Source organism: Lithobates pipiens, unplaced genomic scaffold (assembly GCF_037356315.1).
Source record: "Lithobates pipiens isolate NorthernLeopardFrog02 unplaced genomic scaffold, aLitPip1_a1.2 Scaffold_3, whole genome shotgun sequence".
NCBI lineage: Eukaryota > Metazoa > Chordata > Amphibia > Anura > Ranidae > Lithobates > Lithobates pipiens.
In genome coordinates, this window is record NW_027507790.1 from 276843586 (window position 1) to 276863794 (window position 20209).

The 20209-nt window shown below is 41.4% G+C and overlaps 1 protein-coding gene across 1 annotated transcript in view; it reads right to left on the reverse strand.

The window, feature by feature from the left end:
* Positions 1-19439, reverse strand: part of LOC143941279 (vomeronasal type-2 receptor 26-like) — an 82766-nt gene extending 63327 nt beyond the window's left edge. Inside the window, exons 1-3 of the mRNA XM_077463316.1 lie at positions 19408-19439; positions 18722-18871; positions 8839-9127 (exon numbers count right to left, since the gene is read on the reverse strand). Coding sequence (XP_077319442.1) covers positions 8839-9127; positions 18722-18871; positions 19408-19439 — 471 coding nt within the window. The remainder of the gene's footprint in view (positions 1-8838; positions 9128-18721; positions 18872-19407) is intronic.
* Between the last annotated feature and the right edge of the window lie 770 nt (positions 19440-20209).

Sequence of the window (20209 nt, forward strand, 5' to 3'; positions counted from 1 at the left end):
GTTAACCCCTTCACTGCCAGTGTAATTTTGACAGTAATCAGTGCAATTTTATAGCACCGATTGCTGTAAAAATGACAATGGTCCCAAAAAATGTGTTAAAATTGTTCAATGTGTCCACCATAATGTCGCAGTCACAATAAAAATTGCAGATCGCCACCATTACTAGTAAAAAAAAAAAAAAATTAATAAAAATGCCATAAAATGAACCTCTATTTTGTAGACGCTATAACTTTTGTGCAAACCAATCAATAAATGCTTTTTGCAATTTTTTTTACCAGAAATATGTAGAAGAATATGTATCGGCCTAAACTGAGGAAAAAAATAGTGTTTTTTTTTATAGATTTTTTGAGGATATTTATTATAGCAAAAAGTAAAAAATAATGTGTTTTTATTTCAAAATTGTCGCTCTATTTTTGTTTATAGCGCAAAAAATAAAAACTGCAGAGGTGATCAAATACCACCAAAAGAAATCTCTATTTGTGGGAAATAAAGACGTCAATTTTGTTTGGGAGCCACGTCGCAAGACCGTGCAATTGTCATTTAAAGCTCTGGTCTTTGACTAGCAGAAGTCCAGGGCTTAAGTGGATAATTTGGCTTATTCGCACAAGGCTTGTTCCCTGTTGTGCAAAACTTTGTTATTTATATCCAAAGTCTGCCAAAAAGACAACAGAATGTACCCAAAAAATCTCTAATCGTGTTTAATTGAAAAATAAAGTTTTGTTCTGTATAAATGTCGGTTTAGCTGTAGCATGTTCTATGCACGGAACACACGCACCACTTTCCAGGCAGAATAAGGGGACCCCTCAAGCATTATATTTAAAGGAATCTTTAATTTTTATTGCTTCACTTTAAGTATCATTAAAATCGCTATCAGAAAATGAGCCCCTATACCCCTTTTATGGCCAATAACTTGCATATAAGCCTTCAAAATGTTGACTTATGATTTTTCAAGTTCGGATCCCATAGACTATAGTGGTGTTTGGCCCATTACTAGACATCAATAATTTTCTGAGTCAAATTAAACTCCCAGTTCTATCCCCTGCCCAGCTAGAATCTCTGAATGATCCATTTACAGATGATGAAATAGCTCTATTGATTGAAGCTTTGCCTACTGGCAAGTCTCCAGGACCAGATAGTCTCAGTGCTTTGCAGAAATTGTATCCCCGTACATGAAACAAGTCTTCTCGGAAGCAGCCACTAAAGCATCCTTTCCACCGGAGATGCTGTCAAGATGTTGTCACCCAATATTGTCACCTTGCCTAAACCTTGCAAGGAACACACCACTCCTGCTAACTTCAGGGTTATTTTTTTTTGGGGGGGGGTAAAATATTTTATTGAATGATAAGTAATATTGTAACAAAAATTTTCCCATGCAGGGGAGCCAAAAAATGTAGATTAACATACAGAGAAACAGCTGTTAACAAAAAGAGTTTCCATAGACATACATTATCTGGGTGATTCTGCCATGAGTGTTTCACTGAGGGCAGTACTGAGAGTTATACTTGTAACATTTACGTGAAGAACAGTGACAACTGATTCAATTGGTTGCCAGTTGCTCCGAGACCCCGGCACCCCATATGGAATCAGACCGTGCCAGGGTAGCGAGACCTTCCGGCCTACGGTTGTTGAATGTTTCAATGTGCACTCACAGGAGGTACTAAGAAAACCATTGTTAACTTGCTAGGAGTATTACCTTCTGGTACATTTGTGAAATATGTCCCAAGGACAACAGAACCTGGGCAGAGTATCGAAAAATATCAACTTGTATCAAAACATACTAGTGCAATTGTAGGAGAGGGATTTTCGTTACGGTCATATCCCAACATCCTGCCAGCAGGTGCTGATAGGAATGATGAGAACAGGGATAGAAAGGTGGAGAGGAGTTACAGAGATTGAAGTGGAGGAAGGGGAAAGGAGCAGGAAGGGGGTGTGGTGGTAAAGGTGCTGGCTTCAAGAAGAGATAGGAGATGTTAGAAGGCTTACTTCTGGAGGGCCATTAAAGTGAAGGATTGGGTCTGGGGTTTAAAGGAAACACCAATATATCGGTCCCAAGGTTCCCAAATGTGTTTAAAGTTCTCAAGTTTGTCGAGGATGGTATTATGCCCCGTACACACGAGAGGGATTAAGTCTGACAGACCTCCAAAGGAGTTCCGCCGGAGTTCCGACGGAGTTCTGGCGGACTTTTCGACCGAACGGACTTGACCACACACCATCACACCAAACTCCGACGGAGTCGAACGTGATGACGTACGACTGGATTCGACGTAGGAAGTTCCTAGACAGTAGCCAATAGCTGCCCTAGCGTCGGTTTTAGTCCGTCGGAGTAGCACACACACGAGCGGATTTTTCAAAGGGGACCGGGTCCGGCGGAGTTCCGTCGGGAAAATTTAAAGCATGCTTCATTTCTAAAGTCCGTCAGACTTTAGCTTCGCTAAAGTCCGTTGCAGCCCACACACGATCGGATAGTCCGCCGGACTCAGTCCGTCGGAGTTTGGATGTCGAAAAGTCCGCTCGTGTGTACGGGGCATTAGAGTTTTTTTTTTCCTGATACATGATCCAGGGATTTTTTTATTTTTTTTTGTTTTGTTAAATGTAAGGATTCCTTTGGGGACTTCCAGGCCCGAGCTATTGTTAGTTTAGCTCTAATGAGGATGTAGTGGATCAGAATTTGGGTGTATTTTGGAAGTTTAGGAACTTTATGGTTTAGGAGGGCTGTTGTCAGGTGTTGGGATACCGCTGTACCAGTGACTTTGCGGATTAGATTAAATAGATTGATCCAATAGCCTCTGATTCTGGGGCACTCACATAAGGTATGGAGAAGAGAATCCAGGTGACCACATCCCCTGAAGCATACGGAGGGGAGAACTGTGGATAGAATTTAGCTAGGCATGTTGATACAAGGTACCAGTGGGACATGACCTTGAGGTCTGCTTCAATCAAGGAGATGTTCCCCTTGAATGCGCTTGTAATGTGAGAGTGCCAAGTGTCCAAGTCCCATTCAAATTTCAAGGTCTCGCTCCCAGCTCTGCATGTATGTCCCTTTCTCAGATGGTTTGGCTGAGTAGATCAAGGAGATTCCCCCTCTCATATCCATGGCTGTAGAACACCACTGTTCATACGGGGTAACAGTTAAGGGGAGTGAATTCTGGGAAGAGATTGAGTGTAGAAAGCCACCTATTTGGTGGAAGCAAACTTTTTCTGAGGAAGGCATTTCAAGTTTTGTGGTGCAGTGACTTTGTTTAAGGGGGCCGTTCGAGTAAAAGAAGTGCCCTATTTGATAGAGACCTTTATCGAGCCACCATTAAAATGCCTCGATATCCATCCCTCGAGGGAAAAGGGGTTATGAAAAATGTGGGCTAAGGGGTGCCAGATGGTGTTTAATTTATGTAGGGAATTGCATAATGCTATTAAATGAGAGAGGGTAGGGGATAGGATTGGAGGTCTAGACCTAGGGGGTGCCATATAAGGAAATCAATAGTAAAATTAGGGATAGCTTGTTTTTCCATTCCTATCCAGTCAAGTTTTGGGCCTCTAGAGTATGTGGCAGAGATTTGGCTCAGTTGTGCTGCCTGGAAGTGCCACCAGAGATTGGGCAATCCTAAACCCCCTTTCCATCTGGGTCTAAAGAGGATCGTTTTAGGGAGTCTGTGATTTGATTTGCCCCATGTAAATTGGATTATCACTGACTGTAGGATATTGATATGGCATTTGGGGACAGGTATGGGAAGAGAGCGGAAAAGGTATAGTAACCTTGGTAGAAGGTTCATTTTAATGGCATTGACCCTTCCTAGCCAGGACAGTTTGTGTAGTGACCATTGATCGAGATCATTTTTAAGCTTCTTGAACATGGGTGGGCAGTTGTATTTATACAGTTGGTCTATAGTGGCTGTCAGGTGGACGCCCAGGTATGGGATGGAGGTGGTGCTCCAAAAGAAGGGAAAATGGATCTGTAATCTATCCAGTAAGAGTGAGGGTGTGGAAATGTTGCGAGTGACAGACTTGGACATATTGTCTTGCAATCCAGAGACCTGTCCAAATTTGTGTAGGCGTTGCAAGACATTAGGGGTTGAGAGGAGAAGAGAGGTGATGAAGATGAGTACATAATCCAATAGGAGAGTGCATTTGTACATTATAGGGCCACATTTCACTCCGTGCATGTCTGGGTGACCTCTAATAGAAATAGCTAAGGTTTTCTATTGCAATGGCAAAAAGGAGGGGGGGATAGTGGGCAACCTTGTCTAGTTCCTTTGGTGATGGGGAATGGGTCTGGGAGGTGTCCTTGGAGTCTGACCTGTGCTTTGGGCAGGGAGTAGGGGGCTTCAAGAAGGTTGAGAAAATTTGAGCGTAACCCCACCTTTTTAAGGTGCCAAATAGGTACAGCCAGGTGACTGTGTCAAAGGCCTTTTAGAGGTCAATGGACAAGAGAAAGCCCTCTTGTGAGGGATTGCCATCCCAGCCTGACTTCAGAAGGTATATAATATCTGCTGCCCTCCTTATCTGGTCCGGGACCTGGTTTTTATGTACATAGGACCCTATGAAGGATCCTAATCTGTTGGATAAGATTTTCATCATTATTTTTAGGTCATTGTTAATTAATGATATGAGTGTATAATTGCTCACTTGGCTCTGGTCCTTGCCAGGTTTGGGGATGACAGAGATGCTTCAGGGTTATTTTGTTGTTGAACACCATGGTAAAGGTTTACTCCAAACTTTTAGCCATACACCTTATCAATGTCCTCCCCACCTTGATGAAGCCTGACAAGCTTTACCAAGGAAATACAGACATCAGATATGACCAGAAATATCCTAAACATACTTAGTAATACAGAATCAAGTAGAACACCCTCTCTCCTCTTATCCATAGATGCAGAGAAGGTGTTTAACATTGTTCACTGGCTGTATGTACAAAGGGTATTGCTTACATTTGGACTCTCTAGGAATATTTTTTCAGCTATTATGGCTCTGTACTCCACTCCATCTCCACAAGTTTACTCCTCCAGCCTCCTATCTAATCCATTTCCCATCACTAATGGAACTAGGCAAGGGTGACCCTTATTTTCCTCACTTTTTAATCTAAAAAATTAATGTATTGTTGTCTCTTCCAATCCACCTGAAAAAATAGTATATTTCTTTAAATTAATATCTTCCACTCTCCTGGAGCATGGAGGGTCGGCTGAAGAGGGCAATTGGCTATGGGTGGTGGGGCACTGTCGGAAGATCTCCGGGATGAAGTTGTGGAGGGGCACGGGTCGGGGGATGGGTGCAAAAGCATTTAGGGTGCTTTATCAATCCCTAGAAGCACAGTAGCATCTACTGGTAGTCCCTGAGTTACGAACACCCGAGTTACGAACGACTCCTACTTAAAAACTGCCTCAAATACCGGCCACTTGTGCTCCATATTGGTCCTGGATACCTCCGGACACATCCCATACTGCAGTACTACATGTAACTGCATGGCCAGAAGAGCCCCAGATAACATAACAAGCGCCCGCAACATCCCACATCCATGCACAGGTCGGACATTACACTTACGAATGCAGTGTTCCAACTGGAAGTTACACTTACAAATGCAGTGTTGCGACTTACAAACAACTGCGACTTACGAACAAACCTACAGTCCCTATTGTGTTTGTGACTCGGGGACTTCCTGTATTAATAAGAGGTGGAGGGTGTTTGGTAAAACACAGACCCTCCCTGGATAAGGATGTCGCTCCAGGCTGGATGAGGGACCAAGGAGGGGGCTGGTCAGAGAAGCTACCAAGAGGAACACCCCCCTTGTGTCAGTATTTTGTTAAACCACCTTTTGCTTTAATTCCAGGCTTTAGTCTGTAGGGATATGTCTCTACTAACTTTGCACAACTAGACTTTGCAATATTTGCCCACTCTTCTTTGCAGAACTGCTCAAGTTCAGTTAAATTTGATAGTGACTTTTTGTGGACTGCAGTCTTCAAATCATTCCACAGATTTTCAATGGGGTTCAAGTCTGGGCTCTCACATGGTCATGCACGGTCATTCACCTTTTTCTCCTTCAACCACTGTGTGGTCATTTTTGATGTGTGCTTTGGGTCATTGTCATGTTGGAAGGTAAACCTTCTTCCCATTGACAACTTTCTGGCAGAGGGCAGCCAGTTTTCTTCAAGAATGTCACTGTAATTTGCCCCATCCATTTCTCCTTCTATTCTAACAAGTGTTCCAGTCCTTGCTGCAGAGAAACACCCCCATACCAGGATATTACCACCGCCATGCTTTACTGTAGGAATGGTGTTATTTGGATGGTGAGCTCTATTGGATTTCCGCCAGATATATCGTTTGGTGTTGAGGCCAAATAATTCAATTTTAGTCTCATCTGACCATAACATCTTTTTTCATGTGGCCTCAGAATCTTCAAGGTGCGTTTTGGTAAAGCTCAGTGATGACTGCATGTGGCTTTTGTTGAGGAGTGGCTTTTTTCTTGCAACCCTTCCATGCATGCCACATTTGTGGCAAATTTGTGATATTGTTGTTACATGCACACAATGACCAGAGTTGCTGTAGGCCTTTTGGTGGCTTCTCTGGCCAGTTTCCTCCTGGCTCCTTCATCCAGTTTGGAGAGACGGGAGGGTCTGTGTTGTGCCAAGTGCCTTACACCTCCTAATAATAGACTTCAGTGGGCTTTTGGGCATTGAGGAAGCCTTTGGTGTGTTTTTGTGTCCGTCGCCTGACTTGGGCCTATCCACAACTTTATCCTTGAGATCCCGGTGACAGTGCCTTGCCACCCATGGTTGATTGTTTTCTTCAGTTGCACTTCCATGCTCCAGGAAAGCTCTTTTCATGCTGAGCTAATCAAAAGGACCAATTTACAGGTCGTTTTTGGGAGGGGGGTGATCCTTTTTCCAACTCAGAGACCCTGTTTTTTATTTGTATTTTGTTTTTTTCTGATATGCTGGTGTTACAGCTTTCACTTGGATGTTATGAGCTGCGTTGATTAAATACAGCTGGATAAAACAAGAACTGTGTATGTCTTTATGTCAGGCTGCAAAGCAAAAAAAAAAATATCCTCCATTCTTTTAAGCTCTCTACTGATGCTTTCCGCAGAATCACAGTTCAGCTCTTACCATACATCTCTATTTCCTCTTATTGGCTAAGGAAATGTTGGCAATGCTGGGATCATACCTAGCCCCCATTGCTACTCCCTTGACTTAAGTCAAATAGGAACCAATAGTTGCTGGTCATTGCCATCTCCAAAGCATTCAGCAGAAACTCTACTAGTTCAGGTTTAAGATAAACCTTAGCATCTAAAGCTGTGTAGTGGTCAGTAAAGCATCTTGTTGCTTAATGCTGGCATACAATGACTCAATGTCAATTATTACCAGCAATGTATCTTCTTCCACAGGGATATCCTTCAAAATATTCATCAAATGTTTACTATCTCTCAAATACTGTAGACTTATTTTTTTAGTCTTGTTACAAGCAGCACTCAACACATATATATTTTTTAGAATAGATTTCTTTATCTTTATTTTTATTTCATTTTTTATTGTTTCACATTTATTTTAATATTGAGTATACATTGGTGTGGGGATATTGTATTAAGAAAACCTGTGTAGCTATACTCATGAAGCCAACTGTACCCTTTACCCCTAACTCCACATTGCTCAACCGAGGGTACATATATAATATAAAATGGTCACTGTGGCTCTAAAGCTGTTACTCTCTGTAATCTGTATGCCCCTAACTCTAAGAAAATATCTTTTTTATGGGATGTTTTTACAAAGATAGCTACCATTACCTAAATGTACCTCCTCATAGGTGGGGATTTTAACCTCCTTTTATCTCTGACTCTGGGTAGACTATCCCGGGAGAGTAAACCATTTCCCAGTTACAAACATAGACTGCACTTGAAATTTCAATCTCTTCTTAAAAAAACAAACTCACTGATCTGTAGAGGTCTATGAATCCCACTGTGAAAAGTTATACCAGGGCCAGGGCTCGGGGCTGCGAGGGATCCCCACACAACCCAAGGGGTGTCCTGAACAGGAGCAGGAGAGGACAGCGGGGAACACTGCAGGGCAAATCTTCAGGAAGGATTCACCCATTGTTCGGTGAGTGACAGGCACAGTCGGGAGATCTGGGAGAGTCATGCCAGGAGTGGATGTAGAGTCAGAGAAGAGACTGTGATATTACTGGAGTTGAAGTTGGGCTGCTGCAGCCAGGAGGGCTGGCAGAGTTTGCACAGGACTGACTGGGACCAGTAGTACACCTAGATACAGCTAGTACAAAAAGGACATTTTCTATTGCTATTGGTTGCTACACTGAAGGGGCCCTCCGGGCCCCTGACAGCAAATGGCATATCTACACAGTTAGGCCTAATTCAGTGTTAGGCCTAGACATGTGCTATCTGCAATAGGAACCAAGTATTGCACAGTAGAGGAAGTAACAATTCATGCAAGAAGTGTTGTGCTGGAGCAGTCTGAGGCTTTAGAGACTGTGAATAGAGGTTCCAATCTACATTTTGATCATTTAGATGCTATTGATCAGGGCATCCCATATTCCCTTTACTCCATCCAAGTTTAATTCCTCAATAAAACAACAAAAACAAAGCTGATGTTGCCTGGAGAATGACTGGAAGTGAATGCCATACTGAGCAGGATGACAGGTGGAACTACTACACTCAGCAGCCCCACAGGAGTACAACTTCAACAAATGGCACCTATGTATCTGAATTATTCAAAGTTCTGTTCATTCTGATCGGCACTCATAGCAGAAAAGTAAAGCTAAAAAAAAATTACCTAGACTGTACTTAGTGATCTATTGGACACATCATATTATATAATATAATACATTGAAGTGATCACTTACCTGTGTATACCGATACAGACTAAGTAACTGGGCCATTGCATGACTTGAATGGAAATTACTGTCACCAATAAAACCAGCCACTTCTCCATGTCCCTTACAGTAATAGTTAGGAGCTTCCTTTTCTCCAGACAATATCTTTGTGGCATATCCCAACGTTTTCTTCGGATCAGAACATGTACTAAATATATGATAGCCCAGGGTAACATTCGGCAGAAGATCGGGGTTCTGGTTAATTTCCTGAACAACTAATGTCATCAACAAGATGCTTTTGTACTCTTCAGGGTCAACGCTGCAAGATATTGAGAGGTTTTTCAAACAACACCAAATAGTTAATTATGAGATTACAGTTTGGCCACATCCCACAAAACTAACACAAACTGTTTTTCACAAAAAACTAAGGAAAGAGAAAGGAATGGAAATAATATGAAAACCTAAAATTGATAGAGCCACTAAAGTGTGGATGTCCTGGTTTGGAAATCCCATAATGATGTGTCAGTTAGATGTTAGGTTATGGCCCAAAACAAGGGACAAAGCCCACCTGATCCCCATGTATCAAATTAGGTAGGTGTGGACATTTTTGGTTCACTAAGACTTTGGTGAAGACCTTTAAATCAGCATGTAACCGCTTTCCACTTGGCCTATTGTAATAATACAGAAGGTTTTCATAGTTTATATTTGTGATCCACTGTGTTTGGGCACAGCGATCACATGGTAAAAGGTCACTGAGATTGGCCCTTTTCATAGATCTGTGATAAACTGTGTCTAAAGGATATAATAACTACAGATCATGGTGCTGCATGCCCCTGGGGGCATGTACAAGTGCAAAGAATAATAAAACCTCCCACATTATTAAAGGCAAAGCAAAATATTATAGATGTAAATGAAGCCAGAGTTTGCTAATGTCTGTTGTAAACATGTTGTAAAACAGTCCAGAGCCAATACACCTCTATGAATCTGTCCTTTGACCTAAAATTGAATTTATTGTTTTAAAAAGCATTGGATGCATTGATAGACAATTGATATTGTGCCAAAGTCTCATTAAATATACTGTAAGAAGATTATTCATTATCCTGTTTATAGATATATTGTTTCATAATTTTTTTTGTTTTATATCACCATTTTCATATTATTGGATTAATTATTCAGCACATACTGTTTTATTGCACATTGTTATTGGTATTATCATCATCATTTGTGATTTGTTTGCAGCAGCACTATCAAATTCCGTTCACGTACAGTATAATGGTTGATTTACAAAAGGTAAACCGTTGCTCAAGACCTTATTAAATGAGGTGAAGCTTAATTTTCAAAGAACAATCATCTGCAATGAAAATAAAATAAAAAGTGCAGCAAGTGCGCGCGTGTGCCCGATAGGCAGAAACATCAAAGGGACGTATAGGTACATCCCTTTGCCTGCCTGTGCCATTCTGCCAACATATATGTGTTTGGCGGTTGGCAAGTGGTTAAAGCAATAAACATGATAAGAAAAACATAAATCTAAAGCCATCCAAGCGTCACGATTGATAAAATATTATGAAAACAATAATAATAATAGCAATAATATATGAATACTTTAAGATAGCAAAGAATGACATGATGGTAAATCCCAGAAAAATGTCCAGTACAACCAAAATATCTGTGCAAAAACTCAAAATGACAAAAAATACCAAAAACTATAAATTACTAGTTCATGAATCAGAACATAAAAACAAATCAAATTTAGTCATGAAAATGTGTGATATCCCATTCGGATGGTGTAAAATAGCCCTAAGTACCAGGGGTACAAGAAGTTAATCAATGCAGATGTACTGTGGGAGGCCAGAGAGCCGGTGAACAACCTGTTTCTGGCATATGCCCTTGTTTTGATGGCTGGTTATGGTTGATTAGTGCTAGCATGCTGAGAGCTAAACAGCTGTAATTTTGTGGGATTTGGCTTGATAAGAGGCTGAAATTAATGCTGGTGGGGAAATGTTAAGTGATTAGAGTCCTTGCCCATGGAAAACATATGACACAATTTTCAATGGCTGTGGAACCATTCACAGACCAGTGTTTTTTTGTGTTTCCCTCTGCCTGGGAAACACAGAAAACGCTGGTCTGTGAAGAGCAAAAGGATAACCTGGTGGACAGGAGGTTGTTATTTAGAAAAAAGATACCATGATTCATCTCTAGTATCTACTCAAGAAAGTTTAAAGACCCACAAAACAAAACATGTTTTGACCTTCTTTTTAGTTAAAGGGGTCATGCCCTTATGCCTTTTATTTATATGTTTCTACATACAATATCACTATTCCGCCTTCTATTTGATACTTCTGGAAAATGATCCATTATTTGTCATCTGATGCTCTGACAGTCTGCAATTTGAGTTGAGATGGAGGATTGCCTATATCCATCGGGCCGGGTGTTGTACACAAACCTGTTTGACTTGGGGGGGCATATGCCCAGCTAAGTCTAAGTCCTCTGGTAAGCCTCCTCCATTCTCACGGTGGTGGTAGTGTCGTTTTCACCTCTGAATAGTTCACTTCTGAAGAGTTTACTCAAATTGAGCACTAGAATTTCTTTCCTTGGGACTGTAGTGGCACTTGCACTTTAAAAAGTGGTTATGGACTATTCTTTATAGTATTTTTCACTGAATATTGTTTTTAGTCACCTTGCTTGGGTTTACATACTACACATGAGTCAAATTCAGTCTTTTATATTGAAATATGTATGTTTTCACGCATATTTATGCTTTGGTACTATAGTATAGCGCTACACAAATTTTTGCTTTCTGTATTTTCACGCTTTTTGTCCACAGCTGTGTTAGCTGCTTAATTATAGAGTGTTTGTTTCACAGTGCAGTATATACACAAAATATTCTAATGGCTGTGGAACCCTCCTACGCATAGATACTAAATTTAGACATAATTTATGTTTAACAACATAGGGGGAACAGACAAAATCTCTACATGAAGTGTCATATTTGGGATTTGAACACAGAACCTCAGTGGTGCTAGGCAGAAGTGATAACCTGCGAGCCACTGTTCTGGCAGATGTGGGGCCTACCTACACATAAATACACATATACTGCATTTCTTTGAACATATAGGTGGTGGAATTACATTAGTAAGGATTTATTCCAATTGTTTTATTCTGTGATATTTGGTGATTCTTGGTGTGTGAGTGTAGAATAGTGATGTTACCCTTTTATTTTTGGGAATGACATTTTTATTTCTGATGTTGGTACACATATCACATGTTTTGGGATAATTTAAGATCATTTGGAAATAATAAAAAACACAAAATGGTGACTGGTTTTAAATTTGCATCAGCAATGGTATTGTTTGTGGTTTGTAAAGACACCAGTGTAAGTTTGGGTAAAGATTTTTTGTGAGATGAAGAGTAACATGAAACCATTTTAGCATTCTTAAAAACAAAATAGATGATGAAGAAGCAACATTGTTGCAAGGACAATTTATTTTAGAGAAAGATATATTCATCTCAATATGAAAAGGATTTATTTGGGGAAGTTACAATTGTACCAGTAGAATCGATGGCTGAAACTTGCATTGGGCTACATAACTCTAATTTTCACTCTCAAAAATGCTTTTTAACCCAGCACTCATTTTGGTATTAACTATAGCTCTCTGTAAAAACAACATGAGAGTATTTGGCATGTCTGAGCATGCTCAGTTATGTTGGAATCTAGTAAGGAGACTGGAAATGTAACTCTTCTCAGACTTTTAAAGATATTTCAGTGTAGAAATTCCCTTTTCACACACACACTTTAAAAGCAGATTATCTTTAAACAATCTACCACATATTTCAGTACCATTTAGGCAATCATATCATGCTCTAAACCTCATTTCCATGTACAATTCTCCAGGTCCTAGCAAGAGTAAGGACTTCTGTTGTCTGGGTGCTATAGTGAATTTGATTTTGGGAGTATTTGTTTGTCAGCTCTATTGTGAATTCCATTTGAGTGCTAATTAGCACTATTTGGTCGGCAATAGTAAATGACCCCCACAGTGTTATATAATAGATAGGATGGTATAAATATAATATAGTAGCTTAACAACCACTTTACTGACACCACTTTTATAAAGTTTTACACTGACATTTACAAAGGAAAAAAGTGTGTTGGTTAACAAAATTTAATTGCCGACTAGAGAGATCGGTGTGCTGTTTTAATTTAAATAAAAGCTGCCAATTAAATGTTGTTTGCCCACAATTGTATTTATTTATTTATTTTTTATAATTTTTTCTCTGTAAACGTAGCACACATCCCACAGCAAGAATCTGATATATTTCATTTTTTTTTTTTACTCTGAGGCAGAAAAAAAATGCATAGCATACCTTAGGGCCGGTTCACACAGGGGGCGACACGAGGCGACACGACTTGCCGTGCCGCGATCTGACAAGTCGCCCACGTTCTGTACAATGGAACCGTTCTGAGAGGAGCGACTCGAGTCGCTCCGACTCAGAAAAAAGGTTCCTGTACTACTTTTGGGCGACCTCGGGGCGACTTGCATTGACTTCTATACAGAAGTCATTTGCAAGTCGCCGCTGAGGTCGCGGCAGGTCGCGGCGAGGCAAGTCGGTGTCGCCTCGCATCGCCCCCTGTGTGAACCGGCCCTTAATCTGAGTATGCAGATTGGTTGGCCAGGAAAGCGATGAACCCCCCTCCTAAACAATACCATACCTACCATACCAGGACCCCCCCTCCACCCCAAAGCATTTGTCCTGATGATGAAGAGAAGAGTCTCTTCCCCACAACCCTTGCCTGATGGTTTTAGGGGTTTGTGAGCTAGGGTATTATCAGAATCCAAATTCACTTTAATTAATAAGGGGCCCCAAGATGCTGTACCCTCCCCCCATCTGAAAGAATATGGGGTACATAGTTCCCCCAGTCATTCACAATAAAGGAAAATGTAATCAGGAAATAAAGACAATCAAACATTATACAACTTCTTTAACCACTTCCCGCCCGCCCTCCATCAAAAGACGGCTGGGCAGCGCGGCTCTCCTTCTGGGTGGATGTCATATGAAGGCCCTCCAAAACGACCGCTCTTGCGTGCTTGTGGAGGCACACATTGCGGTGATTGGTGGTGCGGTGTGTCAATCTGACACACAGCTACACCGATCTTGGAAAAGAGCATCTGATCAAGGCTCTTTACCACGTGATCAGCTGCATCCAATCACGGCTGATCACAATGTAAACAGGAAGAGCCAATGATCGGAGGATCTCCTGATGGGGGGGTCTGTGCTGATTTTTTTTCAGTGCAGCCCTCCTCGGATGCCCACCCAGGATTACCAGGATACCACCAGATCACCAGTGATGGCCACCACACTGGATGACCAGATATGCCACCCTAGACACCAGGGAAATGCCAATCAGTGCCCAGGCAGCTGACAATCAGTGCCTATCCCCAATGCCTGCCAGTGCCAATGCCATCAGTGATGCCTAACAATGCCATCTACCAGTGCCGCATATCAGTGCCACATATCAGTGCTCAGCAGTGCCGCCTATCAGTGCCACCCATAAGTACCCATCAGTGCATCCTTTCAGTGCTCATCAGTGTCCCCTATCAGTGCCCATCAGTGCACACCAGGGCCACCCATGAGTACCCATTAGTTCCGCCCATCAATGCTGTATATCAGTGCCACCCATCAATGCTGCCAACCAGTGCCCATCAGTGTCGCATATCAGTGCCCATCATCAGTACTCATCAGTGCCACCTCATTGGTGCCACCTTATCAGTGGCCGTCAGTACCACCTTATCAGTGCCCATCAGTGAAGGAGAAAACATACTTATTCCCAACATTTTATAACAGAAACAAAAGAAAAACATTTTTTCCCAAATTTTTTTTTTTTTTTTTATTTGTTCAGAAAAAAAAAAGGGATCGAATACCACCAAAAGAAAGCTCTATTTGTGGGAACAAAATTATAAAAATTCTATTTGGGTACAGCGTAGTATGACTGTGCAAATGTCATTTAAACATCTACAGCGCTGAAAGCTGAAAATTGGCCTGGGTAGGAAGGGGGTGTAAGTGCCCTGTATTGAAGTGGTTAATAAAAAGGTGAAAATCCCTGTTGTACATTCATCATTAATCATGATCCTCTTTGACATTGAAAAGAAAACCCGACAGACCTGGCACATTACATGCATCCCGACACTACTCTTCACTAAATAACAGCTCCCTGAGCTTTCATCAGCTGTATAGGTCAAAGAATGGGGATAGTGGTTACATCATTCAACAAACATGGTCATGGCATGGGCATGTAAGACAATGTCCTGGTAATGTCCACCACTCCTAGGGAAGTGGCAGGTGCATATATATATATATATATTTATTTATTTATTTATTTATTTTGTATATGTATTATAGCAGAAAGTACAACAAATTGTCGGTCTATTTTTGTTTATAGATAAAAATAAAAATTAAAGATGCAGAAGTGATCAAATATGATCAAAAGAAAGCTCTATTTGTGGGTAAAAAAAGGACATCAATTTTGTTTGGGTACAACGTCAGTTAAAGCGATGCAGTGCTGTATCGCATAAAATGGCTTGGTCATTAAGGGGGCAAATCCTTCCAGGGCTGAAGTAGTTAAAGCAGGGCTAGATTATAAAAAAAATATCCCAAGCTTTAGCCCTTGTACACACGGTCAGAGATTCCGACGGAATGTGTCCTATTGGACCGTTTTGTTGGATATTCCGACTGTGTGTGATCTCCATCAGACTATTTCCGTCGGAATATCCGACGGACCAACTTTCCCAACTTGCCGGTAAAATTTTCCGACAAAATGCTCCTATCGGACACACTCCGATCATGTGTAGCCTACTCCGACGGACAAAAGTGCCACGCATGCTCAGATCAAATTCCTAGACCAAAGCTATTGGCTACTAGCCTGAACGTAGTCCCGTCGTAATGAAATAACGTCATCACGTTATGTACAATCGGATTTTCCGACAACTTTGTCCGACCGTGTGTATGCAACATCACTTCCGGACCTCTTCCGGAATTAATCCGTCGGAATTAATCTGATGGATTTGGTTGCCGGAATCTCTGACCGTGTGTACGGGGGCTTAAACATCTCACAGAGCTCTGTTTAATCCATCATACAGAAATGGAAAGAGTATGGCACAACTGCAAACCTACCAAGACATGGCCGGCCACCTAAACTGACCAACCGGGCAAGGAGAGCATTAATCAGAGAAGCAGTCAAGTGGCCCATGGTAACTCTGGAGGAGCTGCAGAGATCCACAGCTCAGGTCGGAGAATCTGTCCACAGGACAACTATTAGTCATGCTCTCCACAAATCTGACCTTTATGGAAGAGTGGCAAGAAGAAAGACATTGCTGAAAGAAAGTCATAAGAAGTCCTGTTTGCAGTTTACAAGAAGCCATGTGGGGGACACAGTAATCATGTGGAAGAAGGTGCTTTGGTCACATGAGACCAAAATCAAACTTTTTGGCCTAAAAGTAAAATGCTATGTGTGGCGGAAAACTAACACTACAGATCACCCTGAACACACCATCCCCACCGTGAAACATGGTGGTGGCAGCATCATGTTGTGGGGGATGCTTTTCTTCAGCAGGGACAGGGAAGCTGGTCATAGTTGGGGTGGAGGTTCACCATCCAGCACAACAACAAACATACAACAACTAAACATACAGCCAGAGCTACAATGGAATGGTTTAGATCAAAGCATATTCATGTGTTAGAATGACCCTGTCAAAGTCCAGACCTAAATACAATTTAAAATCTGTGGCAAGATTTGAATATTGCTGTTTACAGACGCTCTCCATCCAATCTGACAGAGCTTGAGATATTTAGCAAAGACGAATGGGCAAAAAATGTCCCTCTCTAGATGTGAAAAGCTGATAGAGACATCCCCAAAAAGACTTGCAGCTGTAATTGCAGTAAAAAGTGGTTCTACAAAGTATTGACTCAGGGGTGCTGAATACAAATGCACGTCACACTTTTCGCAGATTTATTTGTAAAAAGTGCTGAAAACCATTTATCATTTTCCTTCCACTTCACAATTATGTGCCACTGCCATGTCCATCACATAAAATCCCAATAAAATACATTTACGTTTTTAACATGACAAAATGTGGAAAATTTCAAGGGGTATAAATACTTTTTCAAGGCACTGTAAAATACATTTAGCTGAAGTGAATATTCACTTGCATTTAATATTTGTTGAATGTCATATTGTCTACATATACAGTACCCATAAGTTTTCACCAGGCTGACCTATTGCTATGCTGTGAATAGTCATCATTGTGAAGAGCCATGAATAGTAGAAGATCACACACACAACTATGAAATGACAGCACACCTCCCTCCCTCTCTCCTGGCAGAAACACAACCAGATGGATTTTCAGTTTGCAGGGACTGACATGACTATTTATCTGAAATCCCAGCATGGCCTGAAGACCAATGTTATGGAAGCCCCATGTATTCATTGTATATTGGTGGAACACAGACTGCAATTTAACAATGAGAAAATATATAGCATAACAGTAGAAACAGTAGAACCATTTGTACATTTAAAAAAAAAATATTACAGTGAAAATAAAGAATTATATTTCTCTTTGTTGAGTCATACAGAGAGAGCAAAGATAGTTACATAGTTAGTAAGGTTGAATAAAGACACCAGTCCAACCTGAGTGCATGTCTACAATTGTCTCTATCTCTGTACATTGCACACTCACATCAGTCCCTACCCTCAAAGAGCCCACAATCCAAGGTCCCCATTTATATACTAGAGACAATTTTGGTGAATTAATCTACCAGCATGTCTTTGGAGTGGGGGAGGAAACCCATGCAGGCACAGGGAGAACATGCAAACTCCAGGCAGGTAGTGTTGTTGTTGGGGATTTGAACCAGCAAACCCTTTTTAATGCTAGGTGAGAATGCTAAACATTACACCACTGTGCCACCCAACATGATAAAAAAAGAGACTTACAAGTCACAAACAGAAAAGCTTACAGGTGAATTAGGCCACCCAAACTTTCTCTTATTTAAAGTTGTATCAAATTTGCTGTTCAAGTGAGCAGAGACCAATCCTCCGATAATAACATCTCCCTCCTTGTAATATTCATACTCAAACAAAGGCTTTATCAGATTAAGTCTACAACGGTGTGTTGATCTCCAGGCCAATGCAACTCCATAGGATGTGATAGGAATGAAGAGTATCGGCAGAAAACAGACACAGAACATCGCAGAACATTTCATGTCACACAGCAGATCCTCTCAGTCACCGGCAGCTCTGCTCAGGAAGAGACACAATCACCGGAGCTTTATACACATCGACTGACACCGATTTACACTACAGAGCAAAGAACAGAATAATAATAACATCAGTCTGAAAATATCACATCTATATCAGTGTAACTGATCTAATAAAGTTGGTTTATTCTTTATTCCATATCCAGTACACTTTCAGTAGTTTAGATTTATATTTATTCATTTTCAGGATATTCTTCTGTGAAAATATATATTTTTTGTAAATATATATTTCCATCACAGGATGGAAAGTGATTGTCCAATAGGGGGTGAATATTCTAAATATTACAGGGCTGCTTAAATAGCAGTTCTTCACGATAATTCTAAGTTACCACTTTTAACTCATCTCAACATTTTGAACTGTTCTCCTATACCAATCTATAACCTAATATGGTCCCCCCAAAACTTCTCCCTCCTATTGATGATCCTACTCTGCAATTGTTCCTAAAACAGGGACACTTGCAGTGGGACTCTTAATCCTTTGTTCCTTCCTGTGCACAAAGATCCTTTAGCTTTTAGCTGGTGGTCGAACAAAGACATAAAATATTTATGGTCGGTGCCCTCCAACCGAGATAGACGTGAAACCACTTAAAGACACCACAAGACTCACAACATAACATAGACCTGAGGTGTGCCATGTTGGGAGGCAGCTGAAGCTGTTCTGATCCGGAAGGAGTTCTCAGAAAACTGATTAGGGTCGAGGCCTAGATTAGCCAGGAGGATGCATACATGTCTGATGAACTGACTAGCTGTTGTTGGGCTAGAAGGAAAAGGCAAAAAAATGAAACTGGACACTTTTCATTGTGGGTCTGGAAGAATTTGATGTTGACCCCGGTGCCAGACTGATAGTTTTGGACACTGCCAGATGTAGGACAAAATGGTCTTGAAGGTGGGCTAGATGTAACCTGTGTAGCACCTGGCAACCGGAGCCACAGTAAGCGAACTCACTGGGCCGTAGAAAGCTGGAGAAGGCCAGGTAGATAGCTGCTTTGATGACGAGGCTGGGCAGCAACCCAAAAGGGGACCATGACAAGATGGCTGATATATCCTGGAACGTGGAACTTGATATGGGCAATCATTTGCTACTGGCTATGGGCTGATGTTTCTGGATGCCACACAGCAAGGCTTTGACCACATGGGTTGCAAAAAACAAGGGTTTCCAAGGACCCTGTAGGGAGAGGAAATGCTGGATGCCAGCTAGTGTCAGTGAAATCTGGCCTTATGCAGAGCACACAGCCAAATCTCCTGTTTCTAATAATAATAACATTTCCATCTTAATGATATAATACTTCTTACCTTTCAACCCACTCATCCAAATGAACAGTCATGACTATCCTTCTTATGTTCTCAGTTCCATCAGCCTGAATCCCCCCGCGAGTACTCAGCCTGGTTCTTTTATTTACATATCAACAGGAAGCCATGTCCTGGAGGGTTTGCTTCCAACAGCTAAACGCCTCCTACAAAGATTGTGACCTTACAGCAGCAACACAGGATGTGAATGACCATTTAAGGACATGTATACATTCAAATAGACTAGCAAACTGACTAAATGCTTTCAATGATGCTAACAATACAAAACCAATGAACGATGACTACAATTCCGTTGATAGAAATCCTTAATATACATTGTTCCAGAGAACAATGTATACCTGGATTATTCTACACCTCCTTGTGGATGGAAGGCTATCCACAGATGTGCGCTGTGTATCTTCACATGTGGTGATGAGACACAGCAGAGACAATGAGTGCACATGCGCCCACAACCAATCCTTGCAGAGTAAGCATATCCCCCCCGACAATCGTCTGTACAATGCACAGGGGCCCTTTCACTGGCGGACATACTCCCACTCTGCAAACACCTCTTTCCAATCCCAGGAAGTTATCCACTACCTAACGGATCTCAACCAGCATCAGTCTGCCCCAGTCATCCCTTTAGAGCGGGCTGGGGGAGAACGAACACAGGGAGACTTATGACAATACATATTAAAATAAATCCAATAAAATTTTCCACAACACTAGGTACAGTCTGAAAGTATTGTGGGACAGGTGCAGCTGTGTGTGGCAATATAACACGAAGGTCAGGGTGTGCTTGACATCG